Here is a 27,777-nt window from a genome sequence, read left to right on the forward strand (position 1 = left end):
TATTAAAAAGTAATTTATTATCTTCTTATAAATAAAAAATGAAATAAAAAACAGAGCGATCCACTGGCGAAATGAATGAATGTAATAGAAATCTCTCAGCGTCTGGCGTGTTAGTCCGCATGCAGGGCTCTGCTTCTGTCGTATCTCTCGCTCGCATTTAAAGCTCCTCCTGACCGCTGCGTCTCTGTCCGAGTTCAGTCAGTGACCTCATCACATCCTCCAGTGGTTTCTGGCCGAGCTGCTTCCCTCCTCTCGTCCGCACGCTCACGCTCCCGCTTTCACGCTCTTTCTCTCCGACCACTGCGCGACAAACAGAGCAAGGCTTGCTTTATCTGACCTTTTCTTAATGGGCCCCAGAACACTCATTCTTTACACATGTGTTTTCTGGATGGGAACAGTTGAAGCGTGTCATTTCTGCACTACACAGAACTGCAGGAATCATATGTGCGATAAAAGAAAGCATTTCTGTGTTTCGATCAGGGTTTAAAAAACACTTAATATACAGTCATATTACTGAATTAATTAACTTTTGCAACATTTGAACCGAATTGAATCAACACTGAACTAAATTGAGCTGAATAGTCTTTTTAGAGCTGTTTACAGCAGAATTTTAATTTGTCTTATATTTTAAATGATGTTTGCTTCATTACCCAGTTTTGGCTGCTTTGAAACAATCTGTGTTGTATAAAGCTCTATAGAAATAAAGGTGACTTGACTTTAAATATGGCAACATCCCAGAATAAATCCTTACCGAATATATAATTGTACTGTGCGAGCTGCGCAGAGCGGATTTTCTTATTTAAGGTGTTTCCACGATCATCATCAATATCAGCCATGAATCCCGCTTCCCTCAGGCTGCAGACCACCTTAAACCCAGAGCACAATGCATCAAACACCCACAACTATCCATAAAATGTTTATATATAAATGAAGTTAGTCCAGAGAGTTGTTTCTTCTGACCTCTCGCCCATACGTCTCACTGTCGCCCCCTACCGGCACAACCATCACCTGTGCTGGAGACAGCCAGAAAGGCCTGAGGAAGAAAGAAAAGTGAGAACTTTACCAATTCCAAACATCACTGAACTCACACACAAACATGCGCACACACCATTTCCCTCCAAAGTTTTCGGCCAGGATAGCGATCATCCTCTCCAAGGACCCCAGCACTGCCCGGTGTATCATGATCGGCCTGTGCATCTGTCCATCAGCCCTGAGAAACAGAAATCACATGACACCAACTTACAGACTCTGAAATAGAATAAGGAGAAGAAGGCGTTTAACATATTCTAACGATTATAGCCATTAACATGATATTCAGACAGTATTTATTGTACCGCCTTTGATTTTCCATATTTTTCAGAATGTAAGCCATTCTGAAAGCTTGGTTTAGGGTTAATTGGTTGTAATTATGCATTATTTATAGTTATTACTATAGTTACTACATGTAATGTGTAACAAGGAAACAAAGATTTACCCAACAAACTTATTTCATCTAGTTGCCAAAGCAACATTTCTCATTTTCATTTAGTTGAGCATGATGCACTAAAATAGTGTAAGGTTGGAAATAATCCAAGATTATTTCAACGCAACAAAGACACAAGACGCTTTTCTCTCAGACATTTCCAGTACAGCAGTGCTAAGACTGATGTCGGCCTAATTAGGCCAAAGCTTTTGGACAATGGGGGAAATGGTGATGGTCTGATTGGTCAGTTTGAATATCTCACACCTAGGTGTTAGTTACATGGTCGGAGGAGATGACAAAACAGGATTGGAAATGTTCTTCTGGTCTCTTTGCTTTGGATGCTGAGGTGGTCTTGAGACAGAGGCTCTGCCTTTGTCTCTCTCTCTCTCTCTCTCTCTCTCTCTCTGAATTACTAGAAACTTACAAGTAACACGCCACGATGCACAATTGTGGGGAAATGTGCTTAATGTTTATGAAAATAATTTCCCATTGTAGAAAATTTGAATGGTCTTAAAAAAGACATCACTTTCTTCATGTAAAATATAATTTCACATAATTGTTCATATTTTATTCAGATTTAGGGTAAAAGTGACCTACAAATCTTACCCGATATACTGCAGGTTAAATCTGATGGGCAGCTGGAAGTCCAGCTGAATAGTGGCACACTGGTGCTGTCGGCCCAGGGCATCCCGTATCTGGATGTCGATCTGAACAGATTGTAAAAGAACAAAATGAAGTGCCAGCTGAACACCGCATTTCTCTATCAAAGCCATCTAACAATGGACGAGCTACTGAGCTACAAGCTTTACTGCTCAGAAACTGAGGAAGTCAAGAACATTTATATATAAGAGTGTGATAAGCAGTGTGAGCGAATGAATCTGATGTGCGTTTAAAAACATCGACCCTCCAGCCAGGAAAACTCAGTTCTGCGTAACTAAATGCGTATCTAAAAGTTAAGAAATTATTACTTTTATGCCGCAAGGATACAATAAACTGATCAAAATTGACAGCCAACACATTTATTATGTTACAAACGATTTCTATTTCAAATCAATGCTGTTCTTTTGAACTGTCTGTGATATTAAGTAATATTTATTGAGCTCAAATCAGAATATCAGAATAATTTCTGAAGGATCATGTGACACTGAAGACTGGAGTAATGATGCTGAACATTCAGCTTTGATCACAGGAATAAATTACACTACAATAGAAAACAGTTATTTTAAATTGTAATAATTTCACAATATTACTGTTTTTACTGTATTTTGATCAAATAAATAAAAGAACTCAAAAACATTACATTTGGGGGTTAGTAAGATATGTGTAACTGATGCATAACATGATAATAGACTATCAACATCAAAGTTAAAAATGTGTGAGGGAAAGTGAATATCCCTTTTTCACCGTTTTGTTTCACTGGTACATTTCTATCCCCATGCAGTGTCCAGCACAGTGTCTCCCTCTGCCGGCCTCACCTTGGGTCCATAAAACGCCCCATCTCCGGGGTTTAACTCCCAGTGCTCCTCAAACTGCTTGAGACTGCTCTCCAACTGCTGCTCCGGGACAAATACAAGAGGGAGAGTCATTTCAGAGGGAAATCTGGAATGTGTCAGTGTACAAGTTTGGCCCTGGAAGCACTAATAACAGAACCTTCTGTAAACATCGAATTCAATAATCCCAAAACATGCGGAGCTGAAAACAGCATTAGTTTGAGGAAGAGAGCGCTAGGAGATATATTAGTGTTTCCTTGTTTAACCCCCCCCCCAAAATCAGACAACCCTGCCTGGAAACCACATCCATCCTTATAAAGCAAATGCCTCGTGCAGTGCGCTTAACACTGACAGCCTTATGCACGTCACGCTCAGCTCTGATTGGCTCACTGATTCTCTTCACACATTGGCTGTTTGTTTCCCTCCTCTGACACATGACCTATTCGCCTCATTCCACACGGTGACCCTGATGATCAACATTAATGAATCCCTGTCACGTAACCCGTCTGTTTGGACCTGCCCTACACTTACTCCGCGTGTTTCCGTTATTTCTCACCGCATATGTTGGTACATGTACGGACAGGATCTTATAATCCTGACACCAGATGCAGGAACACAAACAGCCTTCTGCGTCACGCCTGGTGGTGTTAACTAAAACTACTAAAAACTGCTCAGCAATGGGCTTTATGCACAGCTGCACTACTTCCTGAACTTTAGCCAACTCCTTTGTTTCCTGTCTGCCATTTTTGGACAAACTGATAAATCCAGGTGTGCCTGACCAACAACAATAATCAGACACACCTGGATTAATCAGTTTGTCCAATAATGGCAGACAGGAAACAAAGGAGCTGGCTAAAGTTCAGGAAGTAGTGCAGCTGTGCATAAAGCCCATTGAAATAAGGTTAATATTAAATTATTTTAAATTAGAAACACTGCCTAATATGATATGACTAAATAAATATGATTAAGGTAAGTACTAAAATGACTAAAACTGAAATAAAATTATAAATTAATGCTGAATAGAAATATATATATTTACAAAAAGCACATAACTTCAAATGAAAAGTAAATATGATGTTGAATTAAAATATAATATAAATTACAATTTAAAGTTAAATTCATGCCTTGGCAACTAACAGAAAAAAAGTTGAAGAACTAAAATTACAAAAACCAAAATACAATTATAAATTAATGCAAAACAGAAATATTTTTAAAAATCAAATAAAAATGATAAAAGCTCATAAAAACTTAATATAACATAAAAATAAAATATAAATATTAGGTTATTTTTTATTAGAAATGTTGCCCCCGCAACTAACAGAAATAAAAAAAGTTGAAGTACTAAAATAAAAATAAATGAATGCTAAACAGAAACCTTACAAAAAAGAAAAAGAAAAGCAAACTAATTAAAACTTAAAATAAAAATATAAAAATAAGCTAATTGAAATATAAAGAAGTACTATAATAGTATATGAATAATACTAAAATAACACTGTGGTGGGTGGCGATCAATTGACAGGCGTACCTGTTCAGCACAGTCCCAGAGGGCGGGCTCTCCCAGACAGGGCGTGGGTCGCGTGGAGAGGAGACAGTGAAAGGAGAAACCGAAGACGCGATATACGCTCCTCACAAAGTCCAAACACGCCGTGATCTCCTCCTCCAGCTGAAGAGAAAAGAGACGCAGCAACGAATAAACAAGTGAAGGGCGTGTATGAGAGACAGTATAAACACTGACATTATAAAAGATAAATCATACGTCAGTCCAAATACAAGCGAGCGAGACGCATTCCTTAACACAGAAGACCAAAGCAAGAGCTGCACAAACACACAGACACAAAAACACTCTTTTTTTTTTATGACGAATCATGTGCTACATAACATAATTGCTGGGCTTCCTCAAGAGAGAGAATTACATGCTTTACTTTCAGAAATACAGATGGAAAACAAGGAAAGTCAAATAAATAGGGTACAAAATGAAGGTTTTTTTAATGGATTAAGACACAGCTTTTGTTTAGACGACCATTTATATGGGGTCACTGGCGATCATTTTGTGATTCGAAGCATTCATTATTTTAAAACTCCTTAAAAAAAGTACCATGTGGTAATTAAGTTCAGCTAACTGTAATAACTTCAACCGTAAGGAAGCCAATTATAGACTTTAATCAGGGTAGCATCACATTTCATTTTTGGCAGGAATGAATACGCAGATAGTGCATTCAATGGATTACACATACCGATTGTTCAGATGATGAAACCTCTTTCAGGAAAAAAAAACTACTTTCCGTAGACCTATGGCCAGCTTTGTCTCTATACTGGCGAGATGAATCCAATCTTCAAGCAAAAGGAACTGGATTAATTTTTGAATGCTATCGATCCACAATCTAAGTTCTGACTTGTGATGCAGCTTGAATTTTGAAGCCCCGCCGACTGAGCCTGGTTTCTCCCAAGGTATTTTTTCTCCATTTTCTGTCACATGATGGAGTTTGCGTTCCTTGCCACTGGCTTGCTTGGTTGGGGACACTTAATATTCAAATAGTTGGGACTATCCAGCTTGGTCAAGGCAGAATGGAGTGATGTAGAGATGGCATCCTCTGTACACCAATTTGTGCGAAAGGCAAATTGGTGAGGGTCCAGGGCAGTGGGAAGACTGGCTTTCAGATGTGGTAAGACCAGCCTCTTGAAGCACTTTATGGGAGTGAGTACCACTAGGCGGAAGTCGTTCAAGGCGGAAGCAGTGGAATGCTTTGGCACTGGCACAATTGTGGCAGTCTTAAAGCGGTTGGGGACAACTTCAAAAGCCAGGGGCAGATTGGAAATGCCCATCAAGACCCCACCCAACTGCCCCGCACAGACTCTGAAAACTCGTCCATTCCCTCTGGGCCACCTTACATCCACCCTTCTCAAGGTAAAACTCAGTGGAGGAGAGTGAGAGATGCAATTTGCCAGGTTATCTCCTTATTACCCTGGTCAAAGCGAGCATAGAAGTGGCTAAGCTCGTCGGGAAGAGAGAACTGGATGTCTCGAAATCTGCAATAGTCCGAATGCCTTTCCACATACATCGGGGGTCTGAGGAGTCGAAGTGCGGCTGAATCCGCTTTTTGTAAGCATATTTAGCCTTGATGATGCCCCTCATGTGGTTGACCCTGGCTGAGCTATAAGCTCCCTGGTAAAAGCTGCATCTCTGGCTGTGAACAAAAAGCAAACCCCCCAGTTAATTCAAAGCTTCTGGCTAGGAAAATCATCAAATCTTGCTGAAGTGATCTGTGGTGGCATGTGCAGCAAACACACTCCAGTCTGTGTGTTGGAATTGGTGCTGGAGAGCAGAATCAGCAACCTCTGACCAGATCTTGATGGTTTTCAGCGTGGGTCATCTCGCTTGATGACCTGGCTATACTCGGTGAGTAGGAACAAAGAGAGATGGTCAGACAGTCCCAGGTGGGGGACGGGGTTGCATCAGCAACAGTGTAGACATGGTCCGAGATTTTATCTAGACAAGGCCCTTTCACACTGGACGCGATTCCACACCGAACATGAATGTTCTGCGGCAGTCTTGACGGTGGCGCCGAGCACTTACGCAGATTGTCCGCAGATTCACGCCGCCCTTAATAACTCTAGCGGAAATTTAAAGTTGAATGAATAGTCCAAAACTGTGTTGCTATATAGTTAGTAGTTTATATCCACGGTAGTTTATATCCAAAAGTGACTGTCTGCTATAAATATCGTTCACATAACTAAATCGTGCCTTTTCACACGCAAGTAACTACCAAATAAATTACAACTAATTTGCAAAAACTGGTAAGACATTGAGCCTCACGATGTGCACATTAATAGTGTACTTACTGCCACCTCTTGTGCAGTCAACTGCTGAATCTGCTTGATACTTCTGCTTGGTCTAAAAGTCCTCTACAGGCAGGCAGCTACAATTTATATATATATATATATATATATATATATATAAAATTATAAAAAAATAACTCCATAAAATGTACTATATTGCCAAAAGTTTTACACATGCACATGAACTTTAATGACATCCCATTCTTAATCCCGTAGGGTTTAATATGGAGTTGGCCCACCCTTTGCAGCTATAACAGCTCCAACTCTTCTGGGAAGGCTTTCCACAAGGTGTAGGAGTGTGTTAATGGGAATTTTTGACCATTCTTCTATAAGCGCATTTGTGAGGTCAGGCACTGATGTTGGATGAGAAGGCTTGGATCGCAGTCTCCGCTCTAATTCCTCCCAAAGGTGTTCTATCGGGTTGAGGTTAGACTCTGTGCAGGTCAGTCAAGTTCCTCCACACCAAACAAGCTCATCCATGTCTTTATGGACCTTGCTTTGTGCACTGGTGTGCAGTCATGTTGGAACAAGAACATCCCCAAACTGTTCCCACAAAGTTGGGAGCATGAAATTGTCCAAAATGTCTTGGTATGCTGAAGCATTAAGAGTTCCTTTCACTGGAACTAAGGGGCCAACCCCTGAAAAACAGCCACACACCAAAACCCCCCTCCACCAAACTTTATACCTGGCACAATGCAGTCAGGTAAGTACCGGTCTCCTGGCAACCACCAAACCCAGACTCGTCCATCGGATTGCCAAACTGGTAAGCGTGATTGGTCACTCCAGAGAACATGTCTCGACTGGTCCAGAGTCCATTGGCGGTGGCTTTACACCATTGCATCCGACGCTTTGCATTGCACTTGGTGATGTAAGGCTTGGATTAGTGTTGTCAAAAGTACCGACTTCGGTACCAAGTCGGTACTGAAATTTTAAAAATGTGACGCTTTGAGCGCTGTTGAGCGGAATCGTTAACACCTCGGAATGGCCGGCCATTGTCACGTGCTCATCAAATATGTCTGTGATTGGCTACAATGATCAGCGCTTCAAAAACATGTTGTAAATATACATCAATAACGCTCTTTAGCGAGCGATTACACAGATACACATGGGAGCGTTTGAAAGCAGGCGTCTATCAGCGGATCGATCCACTGGCGCTGATAGACGCCTGCTTTTGCTTTCAAAACACTTTCAAACACTTCCGTGTGCTCTCAAACGCTCCCGTGCGTTGATCATTGTAGCCAATCACAGACATATCCGATGAGCTCCTGAACACAATGGCCAATCAGAAGTGTTTATGATTACGCTCAACAGCGCTCAAAGCGTCACATTTTTTTAATTTCAGTACCGACTTGGTACCGAAGTCGGTACTTTTGACAACACTAGCTTGGATGCAGCTGCTCGGCCATGGAAACCTATTCCATGAGATTTTACGAACAGTTCTTGAGCTAATCTGAAGGCCACACAAAGTTTGTGGGTCTGTAGCTATTGGCTCTGCAGAAAGATGGCGATTCTGTGCGCCTCAGCATGCACTGATCCCGCTCTGTATTTTATGTGGCCTACCACTTCGTGGCGGAGTTGCTGTTGTTCCCTATTGCTTCCACTTTGTACCACACTTGAATTCACTGAGCTCCTGAGAGCGACCCATTCTTTTACAAATGTTTGCAGAAGCAGTCTGCATGCCTAGGTGCATTGACCACCTAAATTCAATGATTTGGAGGGGTGTCCCAATACTTTTGCCAATATAGTGTATAATTAATATCTTCTAAAACATTGGGGACAAACTTGGAGAGACACACATCCTCTTATAATGGTTGCTAAACCCGTCTGATACCCACTTTGTTTGATATAATTGATGCTTTTGCAACAATAAATAAAAAAATACATTGAAATTGTACCTGTTCTGGGGTGCAGAAGATGTGCGCGTCGTCCTGGCAGAAGCGTCGGACTCTGGTTAAACCCCCCAGCGCCCCTGAGTGTTCATTACGGTGCAACGCTCCAAAATCTGCCCAGCGGATGGGAAGCTCACGCCAAGAACGCAACCTCTGCTCGTACATCAAACTGCACGGAGGACACAGTTACTGGACTGAACAGGTGGAGGATTCTTCATTCAATTCAAAAAGAGATAAAATAATGCAAAAAATTTCTTATGATTTGAAAAAAATAAATGTAAATTAAATTGACTTACTTTCTAACATACACTACCGTTCAAAAGTGTGGGGTTGGTAAGATTTTTTTTTTTATTGTTTATGAAAGAAGTCTCTTCTGCTCACCAAAGCTGCCTTTATTTGATAAAAATTGAAATTTCAATTTAAAATAACTTTGCATCACAGAAATAAATTACATTTAAAAATAGACAGTGATTTTCAGCATCCTTACTCCAGTCTTCAGTGTCAAATGATCATACAGAAATCATTCTAAGAACTGAATTTATTTGAAAGAGTAATCTTTTGTAACAATAATAATTACTGTCAGTTTTGATCAATTTAATGTATCCTTGCTGACTCAAAATGTTCATTTTCAAAAAACAAAAACAACCTTTTGACCGGTAGTGTATGAATAAATTAGATGAGTAGAACTATTCATACCATGACGTGCACGTTTTGAAATTTTTAATCTTTTGAATGTTTAAAAAAAAAAGAATTATGAAATTTGTCAACGGTATGAATAGCTTAATTGCCAAAAACTGAAGATTCAAGATTTCAACTGTGGTGGACTCACCAGTGAGCGGGGCAGTTCATGGGTTTGAGAGCGAAGGTGTGCGGCTCACAGGTCACCGTGAACATGTTCTCACTGTAATGCTCCCAGTGACCTGATCTCTCCCACAGAGATGTGCTGTACAGGGTTGGGGTCACAACCTCACTGAAGCCCCGCCTCCTGTACTCACTCTGACAGGAAGAGGAACAAGTTACATTAAGATATGCCATGAGGAGCAGTGTCCACATTTTTTTTCTGTGGCTTTGAAGGACTCTGCGAAGGAGGTGATACATGAAGGGTTAAAAAAAATATGCATGCATATGTATGCAGATGCTCTGAAGCCTTGAAATCAAATGATTATAAATAATAATGATATATTTATATATATATATATATAAAAATAATATATGAAATAGTCCGAAAAAATTCATCTTTTTTTAAAAATCGGAACAGTTTATTAAACCTTAAGACAAAATATAAAAGAAACAAGCTTTGTGTACGTTTTTGTTAAATGTCATATTTGATACATCAGGCTTGTATGTCTCATATAGTATGACATAGTGAGGACATGGAGCTCATACTCGAGGAAAAAAACAAACAAATTTTTGCTCAGTTTGTGCCTCTGAATAAAGTTATGAAATTTGTTGCAGATGCTGATATTTATATGGCCAAAAAGCAAGATGAAATTATGATAGCTTGTTGTTTTGTAAATCAATGAGATCTTCAGAACAGTATAGCAAATAGTCTTAATAAGATGATAATTAAATGCTTAGTTTTATGATCAAAGCTCTGTAGTTTCAAAACATATGACGCAATGCAATACACTGATGATTGAGAGAGAAGAACAAATAAACTTTCTTCAAAAGCCTGAGGGATCATATTTGACACATTTTAGCATAAGTTTAAAAAAAAAAAAAAAAAAAAAGTACGAATTATCAAGTAAACCTAAGTTGCTTTATTCTAGTAAGTGTTCACCTTGATATATTATATAAAGTTATTCAGTAAAAAATTCACAGCAAAAAGACCAAGTGAACCAGGACCTGAAAGTGGACGTTATTACAATTATACTAGAAGATGATCATCTAGTGGCCTTAGAAATGTGTGTTTCAAATATATCAAATAGGGTTAAGATTATGAGAAACAATTTAAGGCTTCAACTTTTAAGGGGTGCAGTGCGTCTTTGGTCACTGAATAGTGTATAATGACCTACACTTATGCTCACTTCAACAGCCCTACAATGAGCAGGACATACTGTAGTAGCATATCCACTCAATAATGTACATTATATGTGTGCTTATTGTCTTACAAAGTAGTGCACCATGATATACTATTGCAGAATGTGAGAAATGGATGTTGCAAGCATATGCAAGTGCAAGGGTGAAACGAGTTTGTACCTTTATAAAGTCAGTGAGCGTATTGTATATATGAGCTCCTTTAGGCATGAAGAAACAGCTGCCAGGACTGACATCATGAAAGAAGAACAACTCCTGCGCCTGTGACACGTCAAAAACAGAACATCAGAGCCAGCTGGACAATATTACAAATAAACAAAACATTGTTCGAGATTACGTTGCTCTGGCCGACACTCGTCTTGGGCTTATTCTGACACCTAGTGACATGAATAAAGCTTTATACCAAAGCAAAGGCTTTCAGTTACTGACGACGACATTGTAGAAATGCTCTACTAGCAGTCATGGCTTGGCATTTCATCAATCCCAAATACAGATTCACCAGTTAATACACACACATACCAATTCATACATACAAGTATTGTTATAAAAAAAACCTACCTTATGTGCAATTTAAATCAATGACATAATTATGTTTCTACTCAATTTTTTTTTAAATTTAGACTAAAATTTAAGCCGCAGCGGTCAAAAACTTGTTTTCATGACATATTTATTCAAACATATATTAAATATTGAAGAACAGGCTTAGAAAAATATATTAAATATGTAATATAGTGCATATATTTAACAAATTGCTCCTCTATAGTGTTATTTTTTTCTAGCTGACTGACATGCTATCTGACCAATCATAACCATTTTGTCCGACAAACAAACCAGACAGCATTAAAGTCGGTGGACTTACACTTTAAAAAAAAGAGTGTGTACAGATGTCTTTCTGCAGTTGAAACAACATACTTATGAAGTTCATTCATGTTTATTTCATTATATAACTAGTAGTAAAGATGAAGAGATGATCTGTTCACATGCAGCTTGAACTGAGGTGCTACAGCGATCTGTAACAAGAGCCACGATACGGTATTTGGGCCATTGACAAATAAAGCTTAATGTTTATCTTTTCAAAACTGATGTAATGCATTTTTTTGAGTTATGAACAATGTGTTTTAAAAAGTGTTCAGTTGTTAAATTAACATTTCAAAGTGTTTACATTCATTTTTTTGACACTTTTTATGTCGGCGGTACGACCAAATAGTTGCTTGTATATACTGTGGTTGTACCACCTGACATGAAAAGTGTGCGTCTAAACAGCTGAGTTACTACTGTAGCGGCACGACTAACAACACTCACCTTCCCGATTCTCCTGTGGTCTCTCTTTCTGGCCTCCTCCTGTTCTCTCTCCCATTCCTCTCGTTCTCTTTCTCCTGGAAAAGCAACTCCAATCATCCTGAGGATACCTGAAGTTTCTGTTGAACCGGAAAAAGTTACAGGAGACACCTGAGAGGGAAAAAGATATGAGTAAGAAAATTAACTAGAGTCAAAAGGCATATTTTTAAATGTGATGTGGACACAATGTGAGCTTCAGTAGATGAAGAGACTATCATAAAAACTACTATTAAAACATTTTGGGGTCAGAATTTCTTTTTATTCAGCAAGAATGCAATAAACTGATAAAGAGAGACAGTAAAGACATTTATAATGTTACAAAAGATTTCAATTTCAAACGCTGTTCTTTTAAACATTGTATTCGTCAAAGAATCCTGAAAAACCTGTATCATATTTTCCACAAAAATATGAAGCAGCAAAACTGTTCTTAACATTGATAATAATCAGAAATGTTTCTTGGGCAGAAAAATCCGCATATTAGATTTCTGAAAGATCATGTGACCCTGAAGACTAAAAATTCAGCTCTGCATCAAAGGAATAAATTACTTTTAAAAGTATATTACAATAGAAAACAATTGTTTTAAATGTAAAATAATATTTGACAATATTACAGTGTTTACTGTATTTTTATCTGATAAATGCAGCCCCACCGAGCAGAAGAGACTAAAAAACAAAACAAAAACTCTAACTTTTGAACCCGAGTGTATTTTTGATACATTTATAGTATTTTTTTGTCCATTTTGGAGCGTGAGAGTCGTAGTCACACAAAATGTCATTATATAAAAAGAAGCTGCATGAAGATTATTCATTCTAGTTTACAAACTAAATGAAGAATGCCGTTGTTTATTAAAAGCATGATTTAAATTTTAATCACATTAATGTACGAATGCCTCAACATGAAGACTGGGCTAAACTTTCATTTAAACAAACGCAACAAAATGTGGAAGAAAAACAAAATGTTCCATTAATGAAATTAAGTGCCATGTCATGACCCAAAAGAGAGAACGACAGCCTGGGAAAAGGGAAGGGAGACTGTGAAACAGGAAGTGCCATAGATATTAATGCAATAAACAGGAAGTTAACCATACAACAACAAGGTAAACACTATGACAACAGCCATTCAAGTAGCAACATCACAACAAACACACTAACAGTGGAGGACGGTCAGCAAAAACTGAGTTACCTGGAGCATCTTGAAGGCCTTCAGGAAGCCTGTGTGTGGCAGAAGAACACCTGAACACACACCCACACTGTCTCCACACCTGACAAAGAGACAGAAAGACATCAGACGCCACACACACACACACACACACGCACAAGCGGGACAGTGAGAGTGACTTCAGACCTGTAGACGCTGACTGTGTTTCCCATTATCTGCTCTTCAGCCAGCTGCAGTCTGACAGCATCATCCTACACAGACACATTGGGTTTCATGTTTTATGTAGACATTCCATAGATATAATGACTAGTGAGGACTAGTAAAACAGTCAACTCAGTAGTCAGTCGTCATATTTCACAGTATTATTGATGTGACTGTACTGACGCTGTTGAATGAGATCTAAACTGAGATGAAGAATTACTTTTTTTGTGTGCAAAAATGTAGAACTTAATAAATAATAATAATTGATGATCTTTTATTATTTACAGAACTGAATCAACACTGAACTGACTTCAGCTGAACAACAGTCTGTTATCACTGTAAAGCTGTTTTGAAACGAACTGTTAGTGTTTTGTATAAAGTCCTATATAAATAAATGATACTGGATTATATAAGTGAGGACATTTGGCCTAGGGGTGGGCGATATCTCGAATCGATATTTAAAATATATCGAGATATTTTTTAAACACGATATGGATTTTGACATATCGTATATATCGATATATTGTTTATATTTAATTCTGATTTCGCCACTTTGTTTATTTGCCTTCTCTGTGCTGTGCTAAAGGTGGCCGCCTAAGCAACACATGCCTGCCCCCTAACTACATCGTCTAAACAATGTATATGAGCGATATCCGCCGTGTTACTCTGTCCTGTTTAGAGCTTAGATTCTCCGCTATACTCGGGCCGGCCCGTGATCTAGAGACGTGTGGTGCGGGACTAGATTTGATGACAGAGTGCGAGCGCGGGCGGTAATGCACTCACTCTGTGTGTGCGGGCTGTGCGAGAATAAAACGATTAAATATAAATATCTACGAATAAAACATAAAAACGAATAAATTGTTATACATCAAGAACAACTAAAACAAAATAGACACGATTTACAGGCCAGAATTTCTATTTGTAACATGTTTGCAGCGTTGAGCGATGTAGCCAATCACAGACATATGTGTTGATTTCTGGAACGCAATGGCCAATCAGAAACATTTAAGATAGAATCCCCTCACCGCTCAAAACAGACTTTTTGTTCAGTGCTGAATTCTTCATGCTGGCAAATCCTCTGATTATAACAAACAAAGTGTAGACATTATGAAAGATTCATTGTGCAGTCATCAATGATAATAACAGAGATGCATGAGATTGCGATGTCAGCTTTTTAGGAATTATTACACTTTGCTCGCATTCAGTCTGGCAAACCATGCACGCAGCCTGCTTGCTTATATGTTAAATTAACAGTGGTTTGTGAATGTTAATGCTTTAATAACAAATGTATTATTTTGTTTATTTTAAAAATTGTATCAGGAGCATTTATGCTGATGTGTATGGTGGCAACATGTAGGCTAACTTAAAGGTATTTCATGGAGGTACAGAAAAAAAAAAGAAAAAAAAACATTTCTGACAAACCCCACCACCTTAACTAACACATCCGATGAATCCGATCACTGTGAATTACTCATTTTGATTTAAATTTACATTTTTATTAACCTATGATGTATCAAATTGACCACAAATTTAAATGACTATATCTGTTTTTTTACTTTTTACTTCTAGAAATCCTCTATGAACAGCTTCAGCATTTGTTTGAAGACCACGTCTGTAAACTTTCTACTCCAGCTCCTCCATGGTTATCTAGTTTAGTCGTCTTCATTTCATTAAGTGTCGTTTCACTGAAGAGTTAAGGGCTTGCTGTGGTTTTCCATAAAAATGAAGCAATTAAGACAGTAACCATAAACCATAAATATTAGTTTTGAACTTTTATAGTTGTACTAAAAAATAAAATGATTAGATTATCTTCCTTAAATACTCATTTTATTTTACAGTGAAATATTACAAATAGCAATACAATATTACAAAACAATATGCAATAGCATTTCTTATTTTGTTTTGATGTAGTAATTTAGATTTTTTGTTTAGTAATTGTGTGTTGTTATTATTATTATCAGCCCTATAAAAAAAGCACAGCAAACTTTGATTTAATAAAAAAAATACATTTGAAGTCACATTTTTAATCAGACAAATATTTTTTTCCAAAATCGTGCAGCCCCAGATTACAGTCCCATTCATGAAACACTAGAAGAACGAATTGTGCAAATCATTCATAAAGCCGTTCTGAAGAAAATTTGCGGATTCATGAAAGTGTTCGTATTTTCACAATGTTAGTTGGTACGAAAAATGTGCACGTTCCCGTAAACGTTACTTAAAACCTTAGACTGTTTTGTGTTCTTTTAGGTAAACTGATGACAACTCATGCACTGTGTAACAATAATATTTCACAAGTTTGTTTGCCCATATAGCTAGGCAATCTTTAACTATTGAGGTTGCCATCCGCAGGGGAGGGACTCGAGGAAGCGGCTTCAGCTCTAGTTCTGATGTTCCTCCAGGGACTGCTAGTGCTTGGAAGATATGGATGGGTGCTTGTCATTTTTTCTGGTTACCGAGAGTTGAACAATGTTAAAATTTCCTTTTTATATTTGCTAATTGATCCTTCGCTAAGCCCACCCTCCTTAGTTACTGTTGCTACGCCTGACAAGCTTTCGCGCCTGGCACGTCTAATCTTTAGCAAACAGGTGAAATATCTGAGAGAGCAAGACAAAAGGGACTGCAGTGTGCATTTGAGGGATATATCCACAACATAATAACATGCAACTGATTAGAGAATAATTTAATCAAAATTGAAGCTATAGCCTATAGATCCCAGCGCAAGCAGCAGCCGACCATTCAAATGGGAAACACACAAATTGAGGAACAGCTGTTCATGCATAGCAGGGTAAGTGGAATTTGAAAATAATCTAATAATTATAAATCAAACAGCTTATCCATAAATCTTGTGGAATAACACTAACACCGGGAGAGCCGCGATCGGATTGGGGTAGAGTTACTCAGGGGCAGGCCGTCGATTAACAAAATGCTGAAATATATTTTAAACTATGCCTTTAATCTTCTTATTTTACATTAAAATGTATGCATTATGAACAAAGAACCGTCATTAATTCCAAGCAATAGGTGTTTTTGTAAATCCTGTCGACATTTAGTTGTGAATGGGGCGTCCCACACTGCTTGATCCACGCCAGCATTTCTCCTCTTGGCTTTTAGGTTTCGGGAAGGAAAAAAAATTCCACCCCACCGTCCAAACATTTAGGATACCGGGTATCAGATTTGCACAATCCATACGCACAACGTTTCGGCATGTTTCCCTCGCTCGAAAGCTTGCCAGACCCCCCGCGCTTAGTTACGGTTGCTAAGCCACGATTGGCCAGTGGCGGTTTTCGGGCGCGGCATAGCGAAGGGTCAATTGTTGATAAAACAAATCTGCAAAATCAAATCTAACACATTACTTCCACTGATATTCTGTAGCATTGCAACCAAAGCATCTCAGCTGAAGCTCAAATCATAAACATTCAACATGTTGAGTCGGAAGTGTGGTTGTGCGGTGGAAATCCCGAGGACAAACGCGCACTGTTAAATCTACGATTTTTTTATCGTCATGTTTGTTGTCTGCATTTTTTTTTTTTTTGTGGCCCAGCCTTTACAAATCTGATGTGATAAAATCCAAAGGACAGTTTTTAGGAAGGCTTGTTTTACACACAAATTACTCATTTATTTACGAACATTTTAATAATTGGGACCCAGTGAGTTTTTGTCAAAACATTTTCACATCTAAATGAGTAAACTTAAGGAAAACTCAATTACAAAAAGAACAAGAACACTGTAAAGCTCAAGAGGTAAAGCTGACCTGGAAGAGCTCTTTCAGTTCCTGTACGGTGATCTCAAGCTTGATGATGGGCATCTTCCCGGCTGCCGTCTGCTTACACCTCTGCTCCACCTCCAACAGAGAGAGAGAGCTACGATAGACACAGCACCACAACTTAGTTACATTAAAATTTTTAGTTCAATGCGTAAAAAACAACTGTACACAAGTACATAAGACTATTGACTTCTATCATGAGCTTTAAAGAGAACAGTGTTTACTTGTTTTGTAGCTGATAATCGCAGTACAGGCCCGTGTCAGACACTCCCTCTCGACACACAAGAGCACTGAAGAGATTCTCCATCACACTCCCTAACACACACGCTCCCGTGCGCCACACCACCTACAGCAGACAAAATTCATTTTTAAATTACATTATTAAAATACATAATACAAATAAATCATATTTATTTGCTATTTGACCCTTAGTAAATATTTTTTCTTTTTGTTTATTTGTTTCCCTAAAAGATAACTCAATAAAATAGGTAAAAAACAGTTATACAAAAAAACAAACTAATATTGTGACTTAAAGTGATTCAAATGAATATGTTATTATTAATACAAAGAATAAATAATATTTAACATAAAAATACATGATTTAAATACATAATTTAAAGAAATCATATTTCTTTTTTGTTTTTGACCCTTAATAAATATTTCTTCCGTTTGGTCATTTGTTTCCTATAAAAGATAAATCAATAAAATTTCAAATCTATAAACAAATAACAATTATACAATTCAAAATCAGCATCACTTAAAGGTAGTACGAGAATTAAAATACATTTTATTCTTTCAATTTTAAGGTAAATTATATTACACAGACATGTTTCTGACAGTTTTTTTTGTGAGTTTCACCATTTAAGACAAAAGTCTTGAAATACAAAAAAGCTTGAATACCTGTTTCCCCTCCACTGAGTCAAATCCCAGCAGCTGCAGTTCACAGTCCTCCACAAGAGGGCGACGTAGATCCCACAAATCCCCATTTACTCTGCTCACCACTGCACCTTTAAAACTGTAAACATGCACACACACAGGTTGGGTTTCTGCATGTTATTAGGAGTCTCCATAGACTATTTTTATGCTGTACAAACTTTACATTCTATCCACTAAACAGCACTAAAAAACATTGTTTTTGTACATTTTTTTTAAATAACATTAACTCAGAAGAAACTCAACATTGATAACATATCAAGAATGTATGCTATGGAAGTAAAGAAAAAGGTTTGACCTACTCAGTCTAGAAGGGAAAGATCCAGATGAGCAATGGCGAGAGATCAGAGATACTATCATCTAAATTGCTGAGAAATATGCTTCAAACCAAAAGCCTAAGACAACAAGTAGGTGGCTATCCGTCAACACCATTAATATAGCAGATCAGCGAAGAGTGGCAAAATATAGGGGCAATAAGGACAAGGTTAAAAAGCTGAGTGCAGAGCTCCAAAGCTAAGGAGGAAGTACAAGGAAAGACAGTTGGACGAACAATGTCAACATCTGGAAGAGGCAAATAGGAAGGGTTACACCAGATCCATGTTTGCTGCAATGAAGATGATGCAATCTAGATTTTCTGCCCGAAAAGGAACGGTTAGGGATGGGAATTAACTGAATGACCAATGAGAGATCAAGAACAGGACGAGAGAATATACAGAAGAGCTGTACGCCAGTCAGACTGAAAACCATGAAGAAAATGGCCAGATAGGTAACCCAACATTTTGGAAGAAGAAACTGCAAGAATCTGCAAGAAACCCAAGAATCAATGGGATACCTGCAGAACTTTTAAAACCAGCACCAATCAGTGTCATCAAAGCGTTGTGTCTGGCCTGGACAAGTCCTGTGTTTATCCCATTACCAAGAACGGGGATGCCCAAGATTGTTCCAACTATGGCACAACAGCACTGATTACTCAACGCCAGTCAGATCCTATTGAAGGTTTCCAACAGCGGCGACAGCAGATCGTTGATCAGGAGCTGCCTGATGTCCAAGCTGGCTTCAGGAAGGGTAGAGATACTAGGTCATATTCCCAATATCAGAAGGATCATTAAAAAGAGCCTTGAGTACCAGAAAGATCTGTAAATGTGTTTGATCGACTACAGCAAAGCTTTCGACTGTGTTGAACATAAGCTCTGGGTGGCTCTGCGTGACCACAGTTTGACCAAGCTTATTAAATCGCTGTGCACCAATCAGGAAAGAGTGCAACACTTTACGGTGATGCAGATTGGTTCAGGATCAGCAAGAGCAAGAGACAGAGACATAGGACCTCTATGCTGAAATTTATTTGGATATTGGAGTGAGCATCAGGGGAAGAACCATCAACAGTTTGAGATATGCGGACGATGCAACCTCGCTGGCTGAAAGGGAAGAGGACCAGGGGGCGTATTACAAAAAAAAAAAAAAAAGATTAAGCTCCACTGATCAAGTTAAGATCTGACAAGTTAATTTAGGATTTTTCACAAATTTGTATTACAGAAGCAAATCTTATGTTGATTTAAGATTCTTATATTTTACAAAATCTCATCTTATCTGTAGTTAGGAAATCTTAAACTCCTCCATCGAGTTCGGTAATCAACTCTCGGGTCTGTTACCAAGCAACCAACTACACACAAACAGCTGCTGTGAAGTAAAACGGGAAAACTCAGATAATAGAAATAACTGAGATTAAAATGGAGAAACAAAATAAGTGGTGCTTTTCATCAAGTACGGTTTTGATAAGCTTGGTAGAAAAGGCAAAGCCTAATCCTTTTGATTTTATAGGAGTCTAATTATTTGTCAGTTTTGTTGTCAAAGTGCAGCACATCATTTGTGAGTTCACAAAGACTTTCCACCATCAAACATCGCTGTTCTTCATCTTGTATCGTTAAAAAATGTGACGTCATTCTCAGACAGGGCTATTATTGTGTGATTTTTATAGTTGGCTTTCAAATAATTTTGAAGTTTAGGATGCTTCTGTAAAAACATTTTCCTATCTGTAGTTAAGATAAGAATATGCACTTTTGTTTTGAAATGAGGTCCTTACTGAAATTACCATGGTTACCAAAAAGATAAGATAGGATTCTAAAATTAGGATCTTTCTGTAATGTGCCCCTGATCCATTTAATTTTGAAACTCAAGAAAGAAAGTGAAAAAAAACAAAAAAACATTAAAAGGCAAAGATCATGAAGGGAGCGGCTAGCGGAGAAGTGAAGTTTAAAATCAAATGACAAAGAAATTTAATCAGTTCCTCGGATCAAAAATGTACAGAGATGGAAAATCCACCCGCAATGGGTCATACTGCAATAGTTGGTATGAATAAGATCTGGAAGTGCAAAAACATCAGTCGCACCACCAAGTGCAGATTAATCAGAACCATCATTTTTCCCATAGCATTGTACGGGTGCGAGAGTTGTATATTAAGTAAGTTCGATAGAAGGAAAATTATGCATTTGATGTGGTGCCGGGGGAAAATGTTACAAATGCCATGGACAACCAGGAAAACAAATAGCGTAGACTACGACTGTCTTATTTTGGTTTAACTCCATGTTATGTGTGCAAACTCACTAGAGAAATCTGCAATGTTGGGGATGGTCAGTGGAACGAGAAGAAGGGGACTCAAAGAATGCAAAGAAGTCGCTGGCTTGACACCATCAGTTACACGTGTATGTGCTGTGATTCGGCCACAGGCACACGCCCAGAGTGACATCGCACGGCTATTAGTGTGATATTGCTCATATAAACATGAAAACAAAAATTACATTACACATTCAAAGTTTTCCAGGTTTTAAATATTTTGCCTAGATCAATAATTACTGAAGGTCACCGGATATGAAGACGACAGTGGGTTTCACAGATATATATCAGCAGTGTTTAGTAACTTGCATCTCAATTATGATGAAATTGAGAGGTACAAATTTATACGACATGACACAGTCTGTGGCATATATTTACCGTTCATTCTGGGCGATCTGTATTGGTGCAGTCACACCAGCAGAAGCGTTCAATGTTCTGCCATCAGCCAATCGGATGGTCAGATTTTGTCCTGATGCATCTCCAGTCACCGGGACATGCCGATCACGCAGAGACTCAAATATCCGCAAGCGCTCGGCCTGACTGGCAGACGGCTGCAGCTGAAACAGAGAAGAGTGTGTGAGTCCGGGATACAGAGATGACACATCAGTCACTGTGCAAAAAATAACAGAGACTATCAGTAAATGATACTATGGGGAAGGTTTAATATTATTAGTAAATATGAGGGAGCGGTATAATTTGAAGATGAAAATAAAGAACAAAACAAATATAATCTCACAAACTAGAAAAAAACATTACATCACACGGATGAAAGTAAAACTTCAAAGTCGTCGGAGTGAATTACTTGGCATCAAGGACATGGTAATTATATCAGACTAACCATATACAGTCATTACATTACATTTATAACTATATACAATGAGGCCCAACATTCTGAGACAAGTGACCACTAATGAAAATGTGTATTTTTTACCTGAGCATTATAATTTAAATAAAGTTTCATTAAAAATATTAACATGAATGTGAGAATATCTCAGTATTTGGTGTATATTTTGCTTTAATGACTGGAGCAACATGAACTAAACATGATGATATTCTCCAGCATGATTTGAGATTATCTAAAGAGCACCAACTGAAGAGCATCAGATTATCTGTACAAAAAGTCACATGGCCAATGTTAACTTTAAGAAAAAAGCAGAATCTTTTATTTTTCATCATAACATTTATATGAAGTGTTTTTTTGGGAACATATTTAATAAATAAAGCAGTTTTAGTGTGGTCTCATACTTTTGGTCCCCACTGTAGTACTGCTATCTATGCTATGTTACAGTAATCTTCATTTATATATACTTTTTCATATTAGTAGTTTTAACTGAACCTTAATTTGAATATAAATATATATATATATTAAGTGCATAAATAAAAGGTAGCACATTTAAAGTGTCTGAATCCAAACCTTTCATTATTACTTTATACACACACATACACGCTATTCTAATTCCACTTCAAACAGGTCTAACGTTACTAAGCACAATGTGTCACTGTATGACATGTCTGTCAGATCTCATCAGTCACAACGCACAGAATCCTGCACACCTTCCCGTAGTATCTGCTGCTCCGGACCGCTGCTCTCACTGCCGCCTGACAGGCGGGCCACCTCGAGAACACGGCTACAAACATGTTACACTCAAACTCAAAGCTACGGCTCCATGATTTCCCCTATTAACATCAAATGCTGCCCTCTCTCAGCGGGCCGCCATTTTACAGGAACTACTACATCGTCACCGAGCAAGAAACCCGATTCGCCGAGAGCAATCGAATGAGGGCGGGCTCTGTGTGAGAAACAACCAATGAGAAGCGAAGCCAGAGGTGCGTCATGAGCGTCCACTCAGTGCGCAAGTAAATACAATCACTGACAGCTAAACGCTCCGGATTCTCCTGCATATAAACACAACACATTCAAATAAACGGATTTTACGGAGGACTGAAGAGACAACAGTGAAGGTTTATGAACTGAACACTAAAATATTTCGAACCAAAGTATGACAATATATTAAAAAAGCAAGCTCAAGTTAATGCTCCATCACTTCTGCCTCCAATAGCCTGATCTTACTTTATACGAGGTAAAAAAAAAACCTGCACTCAAAACACCCTGTTATTTCTACAGGATCCTAGAGACGAAATCCAAAATCATAAGATTGAAGCACTAATTAATAAACGTCTTACAATGTCAACAAACTGGTGCACTTTACTAGTGAGTGCAGCTGTCTTCTAAGGGAGCCTATGTAAGAACATTGTTCCAAAGCGTTTATATAAGCATTACCTACCTATAGATAAGCAAGCAGACTTGTTACTACAGCTCTACAGGCAAGTAAAAAAGAAAGAGAAACAAAAAAGAAAAGAAAATTACTGCAAAATGTAATTAATCTGCCTAAATTAAACAGTTAAAGAACATTATGAATGCGTTTCAGACATAGCTCTAGCTTAGTTTCAAGTAAGCAATGTGTAAATCTGATTCTGCCTGGTCTGATTGCAGTAAATTAAACCACACTTCCTCACCATTAACTTTAAACTACTGAAGTTCAGAGCAAACACAGTGTAAACGTCAAGGTACTGTGAGTGTTTATTTGCATGATCTATTGGTCACTGAGAAGGGTAACAAGAAAGGGAAAATGTGTCATCCCTTACTGCAAAATGATTGGCAAGTTTACAAAACTAAACCAAATTCAACAAGTTTACAAGTGCACAATGTTTCAGATATGAAGAATGCCATCAAGTAATCACTGATTTTCATCATATGGTGACACTGGTTGCATAAGATCAGTGACCATTAGGGTTGTCAATGTGAGAAAGGGGTGTGTGCTCCAATTGACATTAAGCTCAAAGATGTTTAGTTGGATATATGTGTGCAGATGTTGTTTTTGTGTCTGACACATTCCCTTTAAATAAGAATCCACAATAACCACAATACATGGTTCAAATGGTGTAAAGATGTTAGTAGTCTATTCTGTTGTCCCAAATCTCTGTAAGTATGCGACATGAATATAAATGCAAAAAAAGAAAATAATAAAAAGTAGAACTTGGGGTGTTAACAGTAGTTAAAATGTTCTGTTTGTTCAGTGTCTTAACACTGCTTACCATCAGTCATCAGTCATCAGTGTCATTACTGCAAGGCGACAACATTCAAGTCTGCAGTTACCAATAGAACAAATAGTATTGCAAACAAAATTTGATTTAAATCATGTGAGGAGTCATGATGGCGTTGGGCGTTTAAAGATAGTTGCAGAGCAATGATGCAGGTTTTGCTGTTGTTTTCTGATAACAGTACTGCATATCAGTTTAATCAACTAGTCCACTCAGACAGCTATCTGTACATTTGACATGACTGAAAGGATCCACATTTTAGTCTGACAGAATTGAGCAGTAAACCTGTGGTGCAGCTGGTACAAAATGTATAGATGTGGCCCCAACTGAAGAAATGACTCACATTTCTGCCACAACTGAAGACTTGTTACATTAAATCATCTGGCAGATTCTTAATAAATTGCATTCTGTTTGTACATAGCAGCTTTGTTGCATATCAGCATGCTATTACAAATATTTTAAAATAAGTCTGTGGGTTCTCTGAAATGCTACTCGTGGAAAACACTCTACAATGAATTCAAATGTTGTCCAAAAGAAGACACTAAAACATGCCCCTCAAATAATCAACTTTTCAGCACTTAAAAAAAAAAAAAGATTACAACTTTTTTTCTTACACAATGGATGAAAACTCCAACAATGTACAGGTTATATTCACATTTAAGTTATCAAACATCATTTTGTTGAAAAGCAGTGTGTTGTGAAACAATGTACTATTTTGCTTTAGTTTAACGAACAATGCATGCAAGACATTTTTAAAATGCAAAGCATGGAAGTGTGGCTTGTAATGAACACAGACAATTTCAGTCATGTGTACATAATAAAGGGTTAATCTAAGTGTCATAATCTTTCAATTCTAGAGACAAAGAACTGACATTTCAGATACAATAGGAAATTGGAAATAATTAAACCAAACTAATTCTTTCCTCAACTTTCATTTGAAACGAATGTTCAGAGCTGTGTATTTTAGCTCTGCACATTTCTGAAAACATGTTGGACATTACATTACATTATAAGACTAACAGGATAACAGAATTGCTGTTAAGTAAAACATAAAAAAAGGCAGAAAAAAAATCCAGGTACATTTGATCATGAACAAAGTATGAGACCACCTGTAAAGAAAAGTCTCCTTCCTTTCAATAATATTTCTCATCACAATGCTTTTATTTATCAGAATACATGTAAGATCTATTGAAACTGAAGGGGGAGCAAAAAAAAAAAAAAAAAAAATGCAAGGGAACTCTTGAAAAGCACTCAAAAACTACAGAGTAGTTATGCCTTGAACACTTGGTTAGCTTATACTGTATGTAGTGTGAGCCAAAATCTTCACATCGTGGTGAAGGTTGATAAAGTGGCTGTATTTTAGCATCATGAAGCTTAAAGACCACTACAAGCAATCATGGTTGCCCACCATTATGTCTATGACAATAATTTAATCACTCGAAAATAAAGCAAAGTCGAAATCCACTGGCTCTATGCTCGAAGTGAGAGAGTAACAGAGGTTAACAGACAGAAAACAGTTATCTGTAACCTGTAAACAGCAGAAACATGTATTTTACATGAGAAACAATAGAAAAACAAGTGTTATAGGGTGGGGAAGTGAAGGAAGTTAATTGAAGGAAAGAGATAGTCAGCGTATCTACTAGTCATCCACAATACACACTCATACACTCTCCACAAGCACTCTCTTATATTACACAAACTGAACAGGATAACCACCTTTTGCATTCCTTCATATGGATGTTTCTGGATCTCCACATTCTCCTCCTCCTAGTTCATCCCTAGGATATCTGAAAACTTCTCTTCCTCTATGAAGAGTAGTGCTGTAACATTGCTGCTCTAGGGCAGGGCGTGTCAGTGCATGTGTATTTACATGCAGTATAAGTCTCACGCTGCGATTCACAGGTGATGCTAGCTTGCTACACTGCCTATTTCAGGTTGTGCAGAGCCTTTAGCACTCATTCTAAGATACTAATATCGAGGGGGCAAGAATGGTCTTTTGGGTTGGTTGAAAGGCCCACCGCTGAAACTGCCAGCGGGACGTTTTGTCCCAGGCAGGAGGGGTTCACGGTTAAGGGAGGGGGGCAGGGAACCTCTGGGAAACTGTGGAGAACGGAGCGCATGATGCTGGTTTGGTAAGTGGAGGAGGGACAGAGGGGAGGAAGGGCGGCGGGGTCTCTTATTTGGGGAGTTGAAGGGTAGGCGGTTGGGGATGGACATGTGAGTACGAGGTTCACCTACTGGGGATGGAGGTGTGGTTGGGGTAGAGGGTGGTGTGGGACTAGGGCCCTCTCGAATTCTGCCCAGGAGGGGTGGGGGAACTCCAGGGGTGCCAGGGCGATGAAGAGGTGGGGCGTGGCGCAAGGCAAATTGCTCTTTCACAGTGCCTGGCCGTGGGGGTTCACCTAACAAGGAAGGGAGTTGGGGTTTGCCGCCTCTTGGAGGGGCACTACCACCGCTACCTCCAAGTCCCGTTCCATCGGGACGGAGATTGACAGGTGGGTAGGGTAGGACTCGATCTATGGATACAAGGACACCACCAACCATAACAGTGGAGGTTGGGGAAAGGTGGTCCCTAGGAGGGGGTGGGGTTTGAGGGATGGGTGGAAGTGGTGGTGGGACACGAGGAATAGAAGAGGGAAAAAAAGGAGGGGGATGATGGTGCTGAGGAATGCCATGAGAAGGCCGTGTATGGTCCTCATTCGCGTAGGGTGGAGGTGGGTACTGCAAAGGGGGCGGAGGATGAGAAGGGAGAGGAGGAGGAAGAGAAGGGACCAATCCCAATTCTTCAGAATTCTCATGGCCGTGACTACGAGGGCGATGTGGGGGTGGGGATTCCATAAACTCCTCTTCTTCATACCAGGCCCCACCAACTCTTGAACTAGCATTGCTTCCCCTTCTTGGACCTCTTCCAACCAAGCGGATGCTTTCCACCGTCTGAATGCGGTTGCCGTAATCGAGGGTTTCGATTGCAACTCCCTCATTGGAGGATGCAGAAACAAGAGTCTCAATGCGATGGTAGTGGTCTCCATTGTCAGCCGAAGCTTTCCTCTCCTTGTCTTTCATCCCATCTTCAGATCCTCCACTTGACTTGCGAGAGGCTGCACTTTTCTTTATCTCTCCGTCCATCTTTGATTTTATTCTCTGATCCTGCAGCATGGCCGCTGATGGAACGTTCAAACCCACTCCTTTTCTCTTCAGCCCTTCATCATCATTGGTTTTGGTCATAGCCTTGACCGATTTAGTCGCACTTGGGCTAAAGGCAGCAAGCCTCGAGGGTGGTGGGGTGCGGTAATCCCGGTCTTTCCGCTCATTTTCTCCCAGAGCCTCTCGTGGAGTGATCACTGCATCCCAGGGGTCACTATGATAGGCTGTAGGTGAAAGGTTATGCCCTCCAGACAGACCTGCACTCTGGGGGTCATGGGGTGAGTCCATGATTTCGTCTTGAGTGGGTGTGCTACCACTTTCATCTCGGACAGGGGTGCCGTCCAGGTTTTCCCCAACAACTAGGAGAGGGCTATTGCTGCCCGCGTCGTCCAGGCCAAGTCCGAGAGCGCTGAAACCAGGATTCCCTTGAAGGAAACTGTTGATCTTAGACTCCAAGCTGGGCACTGCCACAGCCTCGCTTTCACTTTCTGCCTCTTTCTCCTTCTTTTTTTCTCGTTCCCTTTCTTTTTCTTTTTCCCTTTCCTTCACCTTCTCCCACTCTTTCCCTTTCTCTTGCTCGGACTCTTGCTTGAAACTGTTGCCTGTGGGCTTTAGGGTCTTCGGTGTTGTTGGGGTGGTTGTGGTGGAGGTCGCTGCAGCTTTGGTGGCAGCTGAAGAGGATGTAGAGGCAGATGAAGATGGACCAGGATCTGGAGTGGTGAGAGTGCCCGAACGAGCTGATGAAAGGAGAGATGACAAACCTGCAAGATATAGATTTAATAAATATAAAAATAGTTACTGGTTCAAACAGG

The 27,777-nt window shown here is 39.1% G+C and overlaps 2 protein-coding genes across 4 annotated transcripts in view; both read right to left on the reverse strand.

The window, feature by feature from the left end:
* Positions 1-25,675, reverse strand: tars2 (threonyl-tRNA synthetase 2, mitochondrial). 3 transcript variants are annotated; one of them, XM_079624958.1, is made up of 18 exons: positions 25,538-25,675; positions 21,098-21,276; positions 18,077-18,191; positions 17,401-17,522; positions 17,165-17,273; positions 13,399-13,463; positions 13,237-13,315; positions 12,018-12,164; positions 10,878-10,976; positions 9,508-9,674; positions 8,685-8,847; positions 4,478-4,615; positions 2,938-3,015; positions 2,069-2,169; positions 1,109-1,210; positions 961-1,033; positions 752-866; positions 1-300 (listed from the first exon to the last, which is right to left on the reverse strand). In XM_079624958.1, the coding sequence occupies exons 1-18, from the start codon at positions 25,544-25,546 to the stop codon at positions 158-160; spliced, it is 2,004 nt and encodes a 667-aa protein (XP_079481084.1). In that variant the 5' UTR covers positions 25,547-25,675; the 3' UTR covers positions 1-157. The 3 variants fall into 3 exon arrangements, with proteins under 3 accessions (XP_079481084.1, XP_079481082.1, XP_079481083.1); XM_079624956.1 differs by lacking the exon at positions 25,538-25,675 and adding an exon at positions 22,274-22,460; XM_079624957.1 differs by lacking the exon at positions 25,538-25,675 and adding an exon at positions 22,274-22,462 and having other exon boundaries at positions 298-429.
* The window catches only part of rprd2b (regulation of nuclear pre-mRNA domain containing 2b), a 39,716-nt gene continuing 37,594 nt past the window's right edge, over positions 25,656-27,777 (reverse strand). Inside the window, exon 10 of the mRNA XM_079624955.1 lies at positions 25,656-27,726. Coding sequence (XP_079481081.1) covers positions 25,790-27,726 — 1,937 coding nt within the window. The 3' untranslated portion in view covers positions 25,656-25,789. The remainder of the gene's footprint in view (positions 27,727-27,777) is intronic.

This window comes from Phoxinus phoxinus (assembly GCF_949152265.1).
Source record: "Phoxinus phoxinus genome assembly, chromosome: 10".
Lineage (NCBI taxonomy): Eukaryota > Metazoa > Chordata > Actinopteri > Cypriniformes > Leuciscidae > Phoxinus > Phoxinus phoxinus.